A 19,408-nucleotide genomic window follows, 5' to 3' on the forward strand; every position below is an offset into this window, starting at 1 on the left:
GCAAAGAAATACCTCTCTGTGCCAGCTACAAGTGCCCCCTCTGAGAGGCTTTTCAGTGTGTGGGGGGGGGCATTGTTACATGCCACCGTGCATGCCTGAAGCCAGAGGTAGTAGACAGGCTTGTCTTCCTGGCAAAAAATATTTAGAAAAAACATGCACTACTGTTTAATACTGTTGGTTATGTTGTGAATGCACTTGATTTTGTTTACATGCACTTATTTACTGTGCAAAATATGTTATGTTGATGTTAGATCAGATGTTGCACTTTTGAAAATGTGAATGTTAAAGGGTCATATACATTTTATTTCATGCTGTGTTTGTATCAGTGTATTCAGTTAGAAAAGCTTACTGTAAAAAGTTACATTTGCACAGTTGTTTACAATGGAAGGCTACTATTTAATGCCATTTAATGTTATGTTTAATTTAATTTTATATTTAAATGATTCAGGCAAACAAAAGAGTGACCAAATACTTTTTGTATACTACAGGCACCTTTCTACAATGTTCAGGTTTTGTTTGCACTTTATTTTTATCAACCTACTTGGGAAAATCATCACAAAATAAAAGAAAAAATTGTTTTCAACAGCTTCTGTCATCTGCAAAAAATTTTGGGGGAAAAAAATCGATTTAAATCGTGAATCGGATTTTTTGTAAAAAAATCGGAGATTTTTTTTTTAGGCCATATCGCCCAGCCCTAATGGATGGGATGATTATGTACAGTATGTGAATGTAAAGATGTTTCTATATTGAATATACAGTTTGTAGGAATTATATTTACAGTAACAGTTGATGTGTACATATCAAAAAAAACAATCATGCCTCAAAAACAGTAAGGTTATGATCTATAACGGCAACGAAGGATAACTTGCCGAGCTGTGGTTTTGTTATCTTTCTTCAACAAAAAGGGAAAGTAACACATGAAAGAAAGACATAGCTATCATTTAAACACGTATGTGACATGATACAAGATATGCCGTATAAAACTGTTCATTTACTCCAATTAGTGTCAAGAGAGTTCTTTTGTGGAAACAAATCTCATGCAGGAAAAGAGCAGAGACACACGATGTTCAATGCGCTTGTGTTCACATTATTTTGTCAAACTGCTCCAAGGTCAATGACTTCACGCTCAAACGAAGGAGCTGGTGAGCATTGTGCCAAAGCATTCTGTGTTTTTACTGCCTGTAGAGTAAACTGCATCCAGATACCACGGTCACCTGGTTAAACAGGGGATTTAAATGAGCCAGATGTTTGTGGAAAGCAAACAGTTTGCAAAGAGTGTGTAGATGTTTCAACAAACGTAGAAAAATGGATAAACAATGTTTATCGAAATGGATTGTGGAAAGCTTTTGTACACAAGCCACTTTCTGTTCAAACAACGATATTACGTGATTGTTCGAGGAATTAAAGGCTTCCATGTAAACACAGCTAGAGACTAAACAAAACCAGGCCGAGCTCCTCAAAGGCTCAAACTTCTGGTTTTAAATTCAAGACGACTCTGTGAAAATAGAAAGAAATCAACATTTCTTGCAGTGACTCTCCACCACCGACACCCCCGGCAGCGTTTGCTTGTGATGCAGCAGCCGAAGCGTTAGCAACGCTCCACTGGAATGTGTGTCTGTCTGGACCTTCATTTGGGGGATGCTCCGCTCCGCCTTTCTGCACAGATAACAGGTCAACACACACACACAACAGAGCTGAGAGCAATGAACGCTGAAACACCTCCTCTCCTCCAAAACATTTAACACAGTGTACACAGAAAACATCAATATTTAAGAGTGAAGTAATATCAATATGTATATCTATCTCAAAGGGCAAATATTTGTTTTTACATAATCATTTTGGCAGTGATTCCTTAAATTGGTATATAAGGATACAGGCAGCATATTTTTACAGTTAAACAATAAACTTTAAATGTGAAAGTTATATCCTCAGTGTTTCTCTCTGTAATGCTTCAACTGTATGCATAACTCCATGTTGCTGGCTTTCATAGGCAAACCAGGCAGCAACCTCCCATTCTGCCAAGTGAAGCGGATGCGGAAGTGTCTAAAAACCTGCCTTCTCTCTACTGACCACCAGGGGGCGACTCCTCTGGTTGTATAGAAGTCTATAGAAAATGACTCTACTTCTCTCTTGATTTATTCCCTCAGTAAACATTGTAAACATGAGTTTATGTCTCAATCTCTAGTTTCAAGTCTTCTTCAATACAGCATGATGTTCATTTAGTACATTATGGTCCATTTAGATTCACACAGACCATAAAGCAGGGGATGCTTTAGGGCGGGGCTACATGGTGATTGACAGGTCAGGACCAGAGACGTATACGGCGTCTCTACGTCACTCCTCCTCAGTCCTAATATGGTCACTTCCTGTTCACTGGTTGCAAAAACCAACATGGCGACGGCCGTAATCCAAGATGACGAAGGCACAAACCAATGGGTGATGTCACGATGACTACATCCACTTCTTATACAGTCTGTGAGGAAAACACACGAAACATTTGGAAAAATAAAAAACTTTTTTCAGAAGATATTATACGAATCGTTGTATGAGGATATGTTGCCGTGTCCCATGTCGGATTGAATCTGTCATTCATGTTTTGTGTATTTGGAATTTGCAAAAGTGTGTCGTGCAAATCTCAAATCATGTCAGAAAAATCGGAACAAATCAGTACAGTTTCCGCCATACATTAAACGAGAGAGTACTGTTTTTACCAATCAGATGTTTTGTATCAAATTGGACATTTGACGTAACTATTGTTGCATTATTTTATTTATGACTTATGACCCTGCAGCAGACTTTCCTGATTTGAATCAGGAGCAGTTCAGACAGTTTCCCGTGATGTGTGTGTGTGTGTGTGTGTGTGTGTGTGTGTGTGTGTGTGTGTGTGTGTGTGAGAGAAATGATGGACCCCACAACTGGACCAATAAATATACGGACCCCTCAAGGGAGGAAAACAAGTTTGTGTGTGAAACAAAAGGCAACAAAGAAACAGAATCAGTTGTTCCTTCAGTGTGACAACAATGACCGAGGAGAGTGTGTGTTGGTTTTAGTGAAGAGTGAATGGAACAGATGATGCTGTCTCCCTCTCTCTCTCTCCCTCTCTCTCTCTCTCCCTCGCTCTCTCTCTCTCTCTCTTTCTGTCTCTGAAGAGGCTCTCCGACAGCATTATGCAGTTTCACTGCAGAGTTCACAGAAGGTTGGATGAAAACACTACAGTCTGTAATACGATTACAATAATGATCTCATATTTTTATGTTTATTTTTTTTCATTCTAATTTCCTGACAAAAGCCGTCCTTGAATCAGTAGATAAATAAAAGACACTCTACTCATTGTCCAAGTTCATAATGCAGACATAAAGTTCATTCTTTATGTTTTCTATTACGACTCTGACAAATTCACATTTTTAGACTTGACTTCTCTTCAAAGTGTTCAAGTCTGTGTTCTGATCTAAAAAGATAAATGAAACATGTTGATTTGTTGTGTAACAGGTGAAACGTTGTCTCCGTTCATTTGATTAAAACCGGTCAAGTCTCAGGACTCAATAATGGACAAATTGACGAGTTTCGATTCGTGTGTCCTTCTGTTGGTGTGAAGCACCAAGATAAGATTAAGATGTTGTGCACTGACTTCACTGAAAGGGTTTATGAGTGGAGAAACTTCATAATCACTATAAACCGATGTAAATCCTCAGGCAACAGAACGAGAAGATTTTGGAATTGGAGGCGTTCAGATTTTCTGGTTTCTGTCTTTAGTCCGAGTAGTAACCCTTGAGATGATGATGACGAGCAAATCCAAGCAAAGGTCCGACCTGTTTACCTTTGCTTTTTAAAAAAGGTTTCCTTTAAATCTTGGTTGTTGTTATTCTGTGTTATAATTGATTTGATCACGTGTTTCTTGTGTAATCTGTAAGCACTTTGAGTTGCCTCTTGGTACAAGATGTGCTATTTACGCGTTTTACCTCTCGGCGATCATCTAGCGCTGATTCAGCTTGATATTTGCAGCCTGTTCAGAGCGGGCCGAGTGCTTGGCCTGTGGTGTTGATCGAGACAAAAAACGTACCAATCAACCCTGCGCTTCCTCGGGTCCTCAACCATTGACCTGCCATGACTTCATCGTATCACACGGACAACAAGTCCGGCTGCTCGTAGTCACAAAGACCGGTGAAATACACGTAGCGGACGTGGAGGTATTTTGGCGGTGGTAACATTATAAGTTAGTGTGGCAGACCTGGACACATACAAACACAGACAAGCAGAGAGCTCTTGGTATACAGACGTTTCCTCGGATATTGTCTGGTGCCCCCAGAGGCTAAGCGGCCGTCAGACTGATAGCCGGTGGGTTCTGAGATTGAATAACTTGAGTCGTGGTTTGAAAGTGTTCAGTGTCTGAAGGAGGCAGATGCCTGAGCAGATCCCTGAGGCCAAAAAGTGCCGAGGGACTCTGCATGGCTCCCACTCCAAATCTGTTTCTGCTTTTGCCAAGTGGAACTGCGTCAGTAGAAAAAAAGACAAACGTGGTGGTTCGTGTTGTTTCTGTGGGCCTGGAGGCTTTGGAGGATCCTGCTCCTGGAGCTTAGGCTGGCAGACTCATCGTATGAGATATTCCTCACAGACAGGCCTTTATGTAACGTGTCTTTACAAGATTCTGTTACTCATGTTTGCTTGTTTAATACTCTGTGTTGGACTGATTTGTGTCAACATTTAATTCCTCATTGCTCTTAATCTGTGATTCACAGTGTCACACTTTACTCTGAGGAAATGTACAATATACATAAATCTGTTTTTAAAGTACCACCTCAAAGTGATACTTTGCAGCAAAAACAATCTTAAATTCATCCATTATTATAGGTGTGCGTGTATTTATTACGATAAAATTCTTGTTTTCTTTAAAACAGAAAAAACCTTACGTTTAATGCAAGAACAATTATATAAGTAGATTAATATTGAAAATAGGTTAACATGATCACTGGGCAGTGGCAGATTCTTTCAACAAAAATGACGTCATAAGGATATTTTAGCAGTGCAAATGTTTAGTTATGCCATTTTCAGTAAACATCCAAATATATGATTGCTGTTGGTCTTCTTTGTTGCTTCAGAGAACTAATACTGTTGTTCTTGTGTTTCTGCCCCACAGGAGAGACTGGTGTTATCAGTCCTGCCACGTTTTGTAGTTTTAGAAATGATCAACGACATGACAAATGTAGAGGACGAACACCTCCAGCAGCAGTTTCACAGAATCTACATCCACCGCTACGAGAATGTCAGGTGAGCTAGTCGGGTTGTGATGGACGGGGGAGGGGAGGACGTCTGTGAGACCTTTCACAGCATTCCAGCTGTGTTTATAAGACATGCTGTGTTTCTGAGAAGTGAGGCTGTGAGTCCACACCAGAGGATAATCGACAGATAAACAGCTTGACACTCACAGCTGCAGCAAAGACTGATTGGCTGGCAAGCGTCTCTTAAAATGAGACATATATTGACAACATAGAGAATCAGTGCCAACTACAATCACAGGTGTTTCCAGGTGAGAGGTTGATGACGTCTCCGCCGAGAGCAGTGCTTCTCAAACATTTTCTGTCACGCCCCACTCTGGAGGAAGACACATGTTCACGCCCCACTCTGGAGGAAGACACATGTTCACGCCCCACTCTGGAGGAAGACACATGTTCACGCCCCACTCTGGAGGAAGACACATGTTCACGCCCCACTCTGGAGGAAGACACATGTTCACGCCCCACTCTGGAGGAGGACACATGTTCACGCCCCACTCTGGAGGAAGACACATGTTCACGCCCCACTCTGGAGGAAGACACATGTTCACGCCCCACTCTGGAGGAGGACACATGTTCATGCCCCACTCTGGAGGAAGATACATGTTCACGCCCCACTCTGGAGGAAGACACATGTTCACGCCCTACTCTGGAGGAGGACACATGTTCACGCCCCACTCTGGAGGAAGATACATGTTCACGCCCCACTCTGGAGGAAGACACATGTTCACGCCCTACTCTGGAGGAGGACACATGTTCACGCCCCACTCTGGAGGAAGATACATGTTCACGCCCCACTCTGGAGGAAGACACATGTTCACGCCCTACTCTGGAGGAGGACACATGTTCACGCCCCACTCTGGAGGAAGATACATGTTCACGCCCCACTCTGGAGGAAGACACATGTTCACGCCCTACTCTGGAGGAGGACACATGTTCACGCCCCACTCTGGAGGAAGATACATGTTCACGCCCCACTCTGGAGGAAGACACATGTTCACGCCCTACTCTGGAGGAGGACACATGTTCACGCCCCACTCTGGAGGAAGATACATGTTCACGCCCCACTCTGGAGGATGACACATGTTCACGCCCCACTCTGGAGGAAGACACATGTTCACGCCCCACTCTGGAGGAGGACACATGTTCACGCCCCACTCTGGAGGAGGACACATGTTCACGCCCCACTCTGGAGGAAGACACATGTTCACGCCCCACTCTGGAGGAGGACACATGTTCACGCCCCACTCTGGAGGAAGACACATGTTCACGCCCCACTCTGGAGGAAGACACATGTTCACGCCCCACTCTGGAGGAAGACACATGTTCACGCCCCACTCTGGAGGATGACACATGTTCACGCCCCACTCTGGAGGATGACACATGTTCACGCCCCACTCTGGAGGAGGACACATGTTCACGCCCCACTCTGGAGGAGGACACATGTTCACGCCCCACTCTGGAGGATGACACATGTTCACGCCCCACTCTGGAGGATGACACATGTTCACGCCCAACTCTGGAGGAGGACACATGTTCACGCCCCACTCTGGAGGAGGACACATGTTCACGCCCCCACTCTGGAGGAGGACACATGTTCACGCCCCACTCTGGAGGAAGACACATGTTCACGCCCCACTCTGGAGGAGGACACATGTTCACGCCCCACTCTGGAGGAGGACACATGTTCACGCCCCCACTCTGGAGGAAGACACATGTTCACGCCCCACTCTGGAGGAGGACACATGTTCACGCCCCACCGCCCCAACACAACTGGAACAACATGGTCCATGTTGAACTCTGTGACTCCTCCATCTGTGCTTTTTCAAATAATAGAATAAAGAAAATTGCAATCACTTTCAAGTAAACCAGATTGCTCCATCAGACAAAGACAAACACAATGTGCAATCACTTTGTTAGAACAATGGAAATAAAGTTCAATCTGTGCAGAAAATAACTAATATTTGGCAAAAAACAGCTTTTTGTGGCTGCAATTCACATGTTTTGCACTGAATATCTTTTCAAGATAATCACAGTAAAGTGCAACCTGTGCAAAACTAAACAAAACAAGTTGAAATATTTGGCAATAAAGAGTCAATTCAGTGTACTTGAGTGGATTCGTTTGAGACTGTTAGAAAGGAAAGTTTCTCATGTGTTCAAGACTGTAACGTAAAAACAGGACTTCATGTTGACAGTTATGTTTCAGCAGCATTAACGGAATACTTCACCACAAAATGACCGTTTGTGTGTCCGTTACCCGCCCCGTGTTCTTCTCTCATGTTTCCACGGTAAACAGGGAGTCCAGAAAAAATAATACATCAGGAATAAATACAACTATCTGTATCAGGACAAGTAACCAGCAAGTAGATTTCTACCCCACAGACCGAGCACATGAAAGAGAACAAAGGTTTCATAGAGTTGTGCTTCTTCTAAACATGGCCCTCATTTACTGAATGAATCGAGACTTTTCTCAGTTTTTTAATTCCACGTTGACGGTGGAGGAATGCGAGTTCTTCTTCAAGAGTTCTCGGTAACATACGAGGATGTCTTATGGTCATTCTGAGGTTGAAGTATTCCTTTAAATATTATATTTGGATGGTTTTAAAGCACTGACCTGGATATTAAAGTGACATTTCCGTATTTTATTCAGCATTCTTTTCGCAGATGTTAAAGGCTTCACCAACCTCTCCACGACGCTGTCAGCGCAGGAGCTGGTGCGAATGTTGAATGAACTCTTCGCACGCTTCGACCGCCTCGCACACGTAAGTGATGAAGACCTCACGTCCACGTGTCAGCTCTCCTTCTTTCATTGCTCATTTTCTCCTGTGAGTTTTCAACCACAAACACTCACTCGGCTTCAGAGCTACATTACAGATGTTGTCAGTTTAAACTCATTGTTCAGTTTAGTTTGGAGCTAAATGTATTCATGGGAGAACCAACACGTCCTCACAGTGAATAGTTCTGTCACGATGATAACGCTTTTCACGTGTTGTACGATATATGGACGCGATCTTAATCATTTTCACTTCATCCACTTATCGTACATTTATGGACAAAACCTCCATTTTTATTGTATGTTGTGTAAATATCACACCATCTATGCATGTGACCTGGATATTGCCTGTTGTGTTTACGTAAGAATGTCAACATTTGAAGCAACATGAAGCCAGAATAAACAGCGCGGTTTATGCTTTTACAGTCCAACATCTGAAGATTCTTCTCAGAATTGAAAGTTGATTCGTCTTTGAAAGAATGTACTTGCATTATTATGCTTTTGTGTTTCATTATATCAGCGGCATAGGTCTTGTCTTTTATCACAGTTATTTCTATAATCTATCGTTCAACAGATGCCCAAGTTTAAAGTATCAGCTGAAGATCCGACATGTAGGATCTGTTCTGATTCAATGTTTAAATTGTGTTTCATCTTCACTGTCTCATAACGTTTGCGTCTACGTCGCGACAGCACTTTCTATCTTTCTGAAGGCCTTTCAGGACTTCCACCGCTCGTCAAAGCGCAATAAAGAAACCGCATCAGCAGATGAATATTTCATTCAAACAACAGAGCGAATAATTGATTCAACATTGGACTCTGTCCGACTGTCGGTCTGATGTTCCACTGAGGAGCGTTTCAGTTTATGCAGAACAAACCGGGATTGGAATTTGTTCGTTGCCACTTCTCTGTATTTCTATTCTCCATCACGAATGTTATATCTCATGCCTGGTGCTCTTCTGTTGTGAGGTTAACTGCATTGATTTCTTGCATGCTGTGTTTTTTAACAACTGCTGCCAGAGGTGCACTGATGTGACTGGTCTGTTGCAGGAGAACCACTGTCTACGAATCAAGATCCTGGGAGACTGTTACTACTGTGTGTCGGGTCTACCTGAGCCCAGACAGGACCACGCCCACTGCTGTGTGGAGATGGGCCTCAGCATGATCAAGACCATCAGGTACCGTCCTCCTCCATCGCGTTGCCGTGGTAGTTAACATCTGTTACCGTCGGGGTGGAGACTCTGGTGGGTCCAGCGCTTCCCTGCAGACTCAAACTGAAACACGTCAACGATGGTTGCGTCTTTAGTTTGTTTGTAGTCTGTAAAGTCCTCTTTGTTTGACCGATCCATCCACCTCGACCTCCTCCTGTTAAGGCCACAACTTCTGGACACAGGGAGTGCTCGCCAAGTCACAACTTATTCCACAAAGGCGTTTCCACAACGGAATTAATACTTCAACGTTTTCTCGCAAACGGCAAAAACACCGAATGTTTTGATTCAACTCTTTATCAGATGTTGCTGTTTCTATACAGTTTGTCTAATAATACTTCAAAATGCAAAACGTGACTGTAAACGTATTATAAACATTATAATGTCTGCTTTCACAGTTAAAAATCACAGTTACAAATCAACACAAATCAAAGGTACACGCTCAGACATCATCAGTATTGCACGGCATTATTTGTGTGGATACATGCAGGTTATGAGCTGCCTTTGTACCATTGTGCTGGATGTGCTCTTTAATCTTAATTCATTATTTCGTATTCTTTTGATGATGACGTTGCTGTTTACAAGAGGTGAGCTAATAACGACGGTGAACATAAGACGAACAAAGGTCTGTTGCCTCATTCATCCACACCACTAATGCATAAGAAGCTGCAACGTTCCTCTTCACATCCACGAGGTCCAACGTGAGCAGCGAGCAGTGAGACATGTTGCACTGCTGTTAGATCTGCTCCTCCACATTCACACCACTGAGCTGGTGAACATGGCTCTCTGGCTTGGCCTCACCCCTCCAGGGCGTCAGTGTCTTTGGGGGTCGAGGTATACGTTTCCAAAACATTACGTTTCTACGTACAAACGTGTGAGCGCATCATGAACTAGTGTTAGCGCTTCTTTGTTGCGCTAGCTGCTGAAGGTAAAGTGAATGTGTTGTGATGATTGTCTTTGTGAACAAAGAGGAAGAGTGCTGTTCCTTCATTTCACTTTTACTCTGATCTGTAGCTTCTGTTTAAACTGTTTTCACTGATGAATCCGCTTGAAATCCTGGATTTATCCTTCAAACATGTTGTAGACCTTTCTGTCTGCTTCTCTCTTAAATCACATTGAATTTTTCCAAATAATAAGATAACATTTCTTCAGGGAGTGCAGTCAGTGACAGTGTGGGCTTCATGGTAACGTAGCTCTGACAGCTTGATGGAGTAGCAGCGAGGGGCGGAGCTTAGTGATTCTTATCCGGTCAATGAAGAGCCTGTACGTAGTTAGTGTTGACCTCCGACCTCCACGGGGAGGTGACGAACTTCCCCGCTGAGTCAATTAAGTATCATCATCATCATCTTCGTCATGACTAACTGCAGTTCGTCTGACTTAATTGCTAGCCTCGGGTGTCGTCGGCAGTCGACTGACTTCAAGCACCTGTCACAAACTCCCAGGATGCCTTTCACCTCGCATTCATGCTTCTTTTATGAAGCATGAAATGAGGCCGCGAGGCGGGGATGCGCGTGACAGCTCTTCACAGACTCGTATCAGCTCCAGTTCACTCTGCTTTTGTTGTGTTCGGGGATAATAACGTATGAAATGAGAAACAAGTGTATTAATGAGTGTGAGAAGCCTGCTGGGAATGTTTTCCACCCGTTTGTGTCGGGCTCGCTGATACGCGTGAAATGTGTCGTGCTCATTTCTTGGTGAATTAATGAACGATGTTTTTCCGTCAGTGCTATCTGTGTTCTGTTTCTGCAAAGGTCAGTTTTCATGGATATTCATTTGCTGAATTAATGCACAGTGACCTAAAGTTACCCCTGGAACAGACCGAACATCTGGCCAAAGAGACAAACTAAATACAGACATTTACTTTATCATCATTACTTTAACAATTTAAGGATGAATTTTAATTACAAGATTAAACCCTATTATTAGTTGTATTCAATTTAAAGGACCACATCAGTGTCTTTGCATGTTTTATACCAATTATGACGAATTTATAATGAATTATCAATCACAATGAAGCTGCAGGAAGAGCAGGTTGGCTATTAATCGGAGGGTTGGTGGTTCATCTTCTTGTCCAGCTGTCCTTGAGCAAGGCACTAAACCTATGTCAAAATGTAATGTTTGTGAGAAAGACAGCTTGATCCTTCTGATGTTGATTTCTTTTCTTTCTTCCAGATATGTGAGATCCCGTACGAAACACGACATCGACATGCGTATCGGGATCCACTCGGGCTCCGTGCTGTGCGGCGTGTTGGGACTCAGGAAGTGGCAGTTTGACGTCTGGTCCTGGGACGTGGACATCGCCAACAAGCTGGAGTCTGGAGGGATCCCAGGGTGAGAAACCCCAAAAGATTTAAGACTCTCAGAGCGGGGTATTTAACCTTTAAACAGAAAGGAAGCATGGTAAGAGAGACGGCAAAATGATATGCAGCAAAGGTGCACGGCCAGCATTGCACCACAGATGTTTTGGTTTTGGTGACGGTCATGTCTAGATGGTCAATGCCTAACCTTAACCATTCGAGCTAAGTGCCTACCCACAACCCTTTAGCAAGAGTTTGGCAACTTTTGGGTTTCCATATTTTCCGATTCCATATTTCTTAAAAAACAGGCTAAAAACAGGCTAAAAACAGGCTAATAACAGGCTAATAACAGGCTAATAACAGGCTAATAACAGGCTAATAACGATACAGGTTTCAAATGGTTGTAGGGTAAAGGAATGTAGGGTAAGGGTTAAAGGGATGAAGGCGAGGGATAAAGGGATAGGGGTCATGGGATGAAGGGATGAGGGTTGTAGGATGTAGGATGAGTAATAAATGATGAGCCGTGATGGACCGCTGTCCTCTGGTGACTGGTGGGAACTGGGGGAGTGGAGACTCTTCAGTGGCGGGTTCCCCTGTGGTTCCTGTAATCATGTGAGCGGTAGAGATAAAGAGGGAGGATGAAAGATAGAAAGAGAAAGGGGTTTGGGGGAGGGATGTTGAAGCTGAGGCAAGAGGAACTCAATGGGTCAGTTGTGCGTAAATACTTTGTGCGGAGGAAATGAGATATGTTCGGGGCGTGGTCCTTGCTCCTACACTAAGTTTATTAAACATTTTGTGATGTCTTACCATGTGTGTGCACGTTTGGTGTTTTGGCCAGAGAATGGTCCATTCTCGTGATTACGATATCTCCGCAAAGGTCTTTGGGAAATTCAAATTTGGCACCAACGTCCACCTGGACTCAAGGATGAACTGGTTAGAATTTGGTGGTAAAAAGTCACTGTGACCTCACAAGACACATTTTGGGCCATAACTCAAGAATTCATATGCTTATTATGACAATTTCACACAAATGTGTGACAGGATAAAATGATGGAGTGATGAGATTTTGGACGGACATGAATAACATGCAACCTGAGAGGCGGTATTTCTCGTTCTTTGTTGACTAAGTGAGGTTAAGGCAATACAACTACTGGGTTAGGTTAAGATGATGGTTTGGGTTAAAATAGCTACGGCAGCGGTGTTTCTTCAGTGTGTAAATGATGTGACGAATACATTTACAATGACTTGTCGTTTCACACGGGGTATAAACAGCGATGTCCTGGGGGAAAGCCCCTTTTTGTTTGACCCATCGACCATCCACTACCAACTGCCCCGTGTGGGTTTCGTGCTGTTTTTAAACGTCCTGCTTCATGATGACGTGGATCTTTCGTATTGACGCGTTCTCCCCGACTCTGCAGCTCTACGAAGCTTTTTAGCCTCTTTTAACTCTCCGTTTTGTGGCACAGGTCCTTTCAGTTCAGCTGGAGACGAGCTGTTTCCTAGCACGTTAGTCAGCTTGTTGTGGAGTTCTTCTGCCCCCTAGTGGCCAGAATAATTCACGTGTTGCAGCTTTAAAGCAAGATTTTAAAATATGCCCGAATAACTCTGACTGAAATCTTTTCCAGGAGGATTCACATCTCCAAAGCAGCTCTGGACTGTTTGAACGGCGACTACGAGGTGGAGGAGGGCCACGGGAAGGACCGCAACGACTTCCTCCGCCGCCACAACATCGAGACCTACCTTATCAAGCAGCCGGAGGAGAGCACGCTCAGCCTGCCCGAGGACATCGTGAAGGAGTCGGCCAGTTCGGTCGACCGCCGGGCCAGCAGCACCACCTTCAACGAGGCGTCCTGGAGCCCGGAGCTTCCCTTCGACAACATCGTCGGGAAGCAGAACGTAAGTCCCGCCGCTGCTCGTACTTCAAGTCATGTAGTGCACTTCATCACGCTGTGAGGAAAATGTCGATCTCAACAGAAAACTTGGATTTTCTAGAAATATGGTGTTAAAATGTGACTTCTCCCGGGACATTTGAGCTGTTTGTCAAGTAAAATAATCTTATTTTGTGGACTTTTAGCCTCACTGCAGGATGGTCTTAAGATGGATGTTTTTTGCAGTGCATGTGATCAGTTATCTCGCCTGCTTGTTGGATGTTTTGCCTTTTGTTGTGGTTTTGTTCCTGTGAATGAGTGGACGGCTTTCTGCGGAGAGACTGTGTGTCTGTGAGGATGATGAGCTTCTGATCATTATAACAGCCTCTTCATCCCCTCTTCATTTGTCTGCGTTCCCGTTTGCCTTTGACAACAAATCAGCTCCCGGAGGCGTCACGTTGACATTTTGGGTGTTTTGTCTGCGGTGGTTGGTTTTTGGAGGAAGCACTTCAGGCTTCTTTATGGAGGAGAGAGAAGCCCGTTCATTTCACCCGCCAGAAAACTCTGAATCCATTCTTTGAAACGTTGAGTCATTTCTGAGTCTAGCCTTTGTATTTTCTTGATTTAATGCTCACACACTACAGCGTGTGAAGCAAAGGATGTGAATGTGGGATCTGTAACGTGGAGACTCAAACATCCCATCATGTTGTGGGGCATCTACGAATCACGGCGCATTCTTTTGACGAGACCGGACTGGACAAATGCCGGTTCAGCAGGTTTTCATCAATTCACACTGGTGTAAGCTCGGCACCAGACCGGACCTCCAATACGGACATTGACCGCAACTCTGATCTTGAAGGGTAATGTGTGAATACATGACTTTATTACACGGAGAACAGAACAGGTGGATGAAAACCCAACAAGATCAGGACGGTCTCCATGATGCAGATCTGCTTCAGGGTTTATTCCCTCTCCTGGGATTCGTTCCAGACAATCTTTGGTCCCAAGCCCACAAAGACTGTACATGGAGGTATCTGCTGCCCCCCCCCACACACACTCCCGCTCAGATATGTCATCACACATAACTGGGGGGGGGGGCTAACGCTGAATATTCAGGCCACATTTGCGTCCCCAGATTGGACCGAGGGGACGAGCTGTTGCGTCCTGTCCCTGATGGCGGACGCCGAGTGCCAAAAACAAAACACGCCGCCCGGCCGAGGACGAAATGTTCCTCTGCAGACGCAGAACCGGTGACTTTTCTCCGACCTGCTGCTTCTCTTCCGGGCTGGTTTAACGTCGGCACGGCACATCAGGAACATCCGCTGCAGGGAGCGAGAGCGAGAGCTCCGGAATATCATGTCGGATGCGTCGGCAGGCGGTCGTAGAGCCCTGGGCTGTGGACTGGAGATGTTCTTTAGATGCGAGAGTGAGTGGATCCTTGTTCATTTGTGATGTCACAGTGTACGTGTCATATGGATCCTGAGCTTGTGAAACACTGAACAATATCAGGCAGTAGAAGGCATGCCTTAGGGGGAATATTGGAAGAGTTTATAGTGAGTCAATGAATCAGCATTTATCTTGTTTACCACGTTAATTCAATACAAACACAAATACTCCAACCCGCAGATGAATACATGCATTCAATAATGTGTTCGCTGCATTAGAACAGTTGAAGCAGTGTTTCTAAGCTGTGAAATACTGTCTGTGTCTTTGTTTCATGTCCTGCAGCCGTGAGCTCACAGTGAACTCCTCCTTGCCTCCCGTGTGTGTACGAGGACATGCAGGCCTGACAGCAGCTCGCAGCATGTGATTCAGAGCAATGCTGCTTTTTCTTCTTCTTTGTGACAAGTGCCACTTCTTTGTTCCGGGCACAATGAAAGCCCGTCAGCGCCGTCATTCCAAAGATCGTCTCTTTGCATATCAAAGGACTCTCGGGGAGGTTTGAAGTGTCTTTTATGTCGTCTGCTCGAGCTGAACTTCTCCCTCTTCGGTGGTTCTTCCGTCCTCCCGTCCTGCTCGTCTGATTCAGTTGGATGAATTCGAGGCAGAATATTCGGCTGCGTCAGTCAGACGGAGAGGAAGAGAGCGAGTATTTTAATTTTGTTCAATTATGAAATGGAGCGTCACTGCAGTAGAACCCAGAAAGCACTGCGTGGTCTGTAACTGACTTACATTTACCTCCGTGGAGACAACATTCCATCAGCCACGGGCGGAAGAACCAGAGTGCTGCTTTCTACGTCTTGTGGACGTCACAGAAACGTAGTGGCGACGCTTCATAACATCCTGTTAGCGCTCTGTCAGCCGGTATTCACTGCATCGAGCGATTGCAATAAACCGTTTTAAAAACGTCTCCAATTTTTACAATTTCCACGAAAACGAGCCGGCGGGAATTGGCGTCTTTTTTGGTCTTTGCATTGACTTTGTGTGGTCCATCAGGTGCATGAATCACCTGTAACAGGTAGCCGCTCTGATGAAGCTCCATGAACAACAGTGTTTGGTGTCTGAGGCCGCTGTCTGCTTATTGTGAAGTGCACTGATAGTCGTTGGCCGTCTATTCCGTCCGTCACTGCGTTTGTGGGAACGGTCATCCGTCCACGACTGACCGTCACGATGAAACCCAGAAGAGTGCCGAGGCGCCGGAAGACGAGCCCTGAGAAGTGAGAGCGGCTCCGTCTTTACCTCTTTCACGCTCCGCTGGGTGCCTGCTGGCTCCCATGATGCACGGCGCTGTCGCACTGCTTCCTCAGAAGACCCGGTTATTCTGCGTCTGTGTGCTGCGACTCATCTGCTCACCTTTCTGTTCTGTGGTCTGAGTTGCTGCTGCTTTATGAGACGTCTGCTGGAGGAAACCTGTTCGATGTTTAAATGTCTGGAGCACATGGCCGACACCATCTCCCTCCGCCTCCGTTCGCCCCATCACATAAAAGATCTCGTACAACAGGTGGCATGATGTTGAGTTACTCCTCATTCTCAGGTTCAATGTGAAGCTATGAATGAATCCGGACTGTTCTCATCCAGCGGTCGGAGCTTGATTTAAGAATCATTTTGTAGGTATCCCAGGAAGCAGTTCTTATGTGATCCACGTCTTCAAGAATCAGGAAGTATAAAGATCCTGACGGGTCACAGAAACGGTCTTTGAGCAGGAGACGCTGCTCAGCGATGACTCATTTGTCCCGTAACTTCTGAATTTAAGAAACGCCGCTTCTCGAGTTTTCTTTTTCACAAACACCGATCTTCTCCTCAACCTAACTGTGTTTGTTGTCTGAACATAACGAAGTTGTTTCCTGTGAAGTTTATTTTAAAAAGACCGTTTGCATGCAGCGAGCAGAAATTGACTCGAGTTCGTAATCCATCATACAAACCAGTTAGGAGACACGCGTGAATCATCAGTGTTTGAAGAATGGATCAGCAATACTCGGCCAGCGTTGGGAAAGGACTCGCTGCACAGACAGTGTGGCTGCTCCGGTGCTCGTCTTTGGTCACTGCAGTGACCCGGTACCAGCAGCGTGCTAACCTTACACATAATCTCATTTGAACAGTTGAGGCTGAAGGAAACTCAAGTGAAAATGCTGGTCATGCCTCATGCTGATGAGTCAGGGGATCAGCAGCTGCATCAGCGTTCCTTCATATCTACAGCGGTTCAAGGCAACCTGTCCGATGGTTGTCAAGACATTTCACTTGGTACTACGGTGCTGATGCAGATCCTCCATGTGCGTGTTTGCTGGTTTACATCACGGCCTGCTCTGATCCTTTGGAGAGCACCGGTTCCAAACTGTTGCAGTGAGTTATACTTCCTGGCTCCAAAGTACGAGTTAATCCGTCACACGAATGAAAAACATGACTGTATGTGCTCACACTGTCAGCCAAACTTGCCCTTTTCCCGGCATCACATGTTGGCATTTCCGCGAGACGAATATGTTGTGTTATTAATCCGTATCATACATGTACATACTGCCCGCCGTACAGCCAAGCACTGCTCAGAGAAGCATCGCACGAGATCACAGAGACGTGTCAGAGATGGAGGCACGTGCCCTTTCCTCAGGGCCGTGCACGCCAAAAACAATCATGGCTGCCCGGCTCATGCCGCTGGCACTCGTCCCCTTCAGCCCTCGTGTCTGGAGTGGATGGCTGAGGGCTGGGACCTGGTCGAGGTTATTAAGTGGCCTTCGGAGTGTTGGATCCACCTTTGTGCTGTAGAGTTGCTCTTCCTCTTCCTCTTTCCTTTGATCTGTGTCACACCATGCTGGTCTCAACAAGGAGTCCAGTACGAAGCATGTGACACATCTTTTTATTTTGAGTTGAAGTGGACATCGCAGAGAGAAGACGTGTCAGGATTCGTCACCAGGGTGACGTGTGCACAATATGTGTAATCATGTTGTCAGGGCGATGCAAACGATTGTCTTGTTGTACGTGGACACAGATTCCCGTACAGTTGCTTTTCTCAACGGAGAAGAAAGGAAACAGAAATGCATCCTGGGCTGCTGCTGATGAGTAATCAGTGTGTGACGTTCAAAGCATTTCAGCAGTTATTTAGTGTTCTGATTCAAGTCATGTTTCCGACCTACTTTCCCCTAAAATGCCCTTTGGTGAACCTGCCGTGTGCTGGCGGTGCATGCTGGATGTATACGTGTGAAACATTTCAAAATAAGGCAGATAGTTGTGTGAACGCTAGCTCGCTGCAGGGCCTGATTCCACACGTTCCACTCCACTATGGACGAGCACAACTCTACTTTTGTTTGATTTTTATGGATTAAACAAAGAAGACATAATCAGGTATGAATAGAGAGCTTCACAGGTGCTGTTAGGGAGATCTGTTCATGTTTGGACCGCGAGCTGTTTCTCCCTGTTCTCTGTGTCACTGGAAGTGAAAGAGCTCTGCAGTGGTATGTGGGCATGATATGACGGCTATGAACCAATCAGATTGCTGTATTTGAGCTACCCGTTTTTATAATGATACGTATCGTATCACCCGATTCTTGCCGATACGCAACCTTAATATTCAGACAGGAAACCTCAAACGCAGCCTGTACGTAAGAAGTGGGCGTCGTCCTTGATGACGTCACCCATTGGTTTGTGAACTTCCATTTTGAAGCCTTAAGTTTGGCTTTTGGCCGTCGCCATCTTGTTTTTTTGCAACCAGTGAACAGGAAGTGACCATATCTGGACTGAGGAGGAGTGACGTAGAGACGCTGTCGAGACCTGTCAATCACAGTAGCCCCGCCCTAAAGCATCCCCTGCTTTATGGTCTATTAGAGACCTGTCAATCAGCGTGTAGCCCCGCCCTAAAGCATCCCCTGCTTTATGGTCTGTGTGACTCTAAATGGACCATAATGTACTAAATGAACATCATGCTGTATTGAAGAAGACTTGAAACTAGAGATTGAGACATCAACTCATGTTTACAATTACTACATAATGACTTCAACGTTAATATTCTTTTACTGACAGTTTCAAAAGCAACATCTGTATTTTACGCTTGAAGCAGAACTAGTGTTGAAATGAGCCCTTCAGGCTCGGTTGAGGTTGCAGATCTCTGATTCACACATAATAACACTGTTCTCCACAGAAGTGAGCTGACATCATCCAGAAATACACAGCTTATAAGGTCCACGTGTCATGAACACATAATGGAGGTCATCTGATTCCACTGAATACTGATTGTCTTCATGATAATGAAGCTCTGTTCCCTCTAGCTCCTCTAGATATGATAATGATTTGACAAACAGGCCACGCGTCCCCATTCATATGCAACAGAGGTTCAGTTCCAGCTCCCTCTGCCTCATCTTCTGTTTCCACAGCAAAAATGCTCTCAGTTAATACTCTAGTAGCCACGCAGGAGTCTCTATTTTATTTGTGTACCATTTCCTATTGTCTGAATCAAGAGTCTTTGTCAAAGTGTGTTAATTACTTGATATGATGACTCTATCTGATAGTCCTGCTCATACAATTTGCTTGTTCCTTGTTCTCCAGACGGGGGAGTGACAGACTTCCTGTC

The 19,408-nt window shown here is 44.9% G+C and overlaps 1 protein-coding gene across 1 annotated transcript in view; it reads left to right on the plus strand.

Annotated features, from left to right (window-relative positions):
• The window catches only part of adcy8 (adenylate cyclase 8 (brain)), a gene marked incomplete at its 5' end in the record, with an annotated part of 56,834 nt that overhangs the window by 23,349 nt on the left and 14,077 nt on the right, over positions 1-19,408 (plus strand). Inside the window, 5 exons of the mRNA XM_079285461.1 lie at positions 5,135-5,265; positions 7,921-8,032; positions 9,091-9,218; positions 11,421-11,579; positions 13,171-13,441. Coding sequence (XP_079141587.1) covers positions 5,135-5,265; positions 7,921-8,032; positions 9,091-9,218; positions 11,421-11,579; positions 13,171-13,441 — 801 coding nt within the window. The remainder of the gene's footprint in view (positions 1-5,134; positions 5,266-7,920; positions 8,033-9,090; positions 9,219-11,420; positions 11,580-13,170; positions 13,442-19,408) is intronic.

This window comes from Melanostigma gelatinosum (assembly GCF_949748355.1).
Source record: "Melanostigma gelatinosum genome assembly, chromosome: 15".
NCBI lineage: Eukaryota > Metazoa > Chordata > Actinopteri > Perciformes > Zoarcidae > Melanostigma > Melanostigma gelatinosum.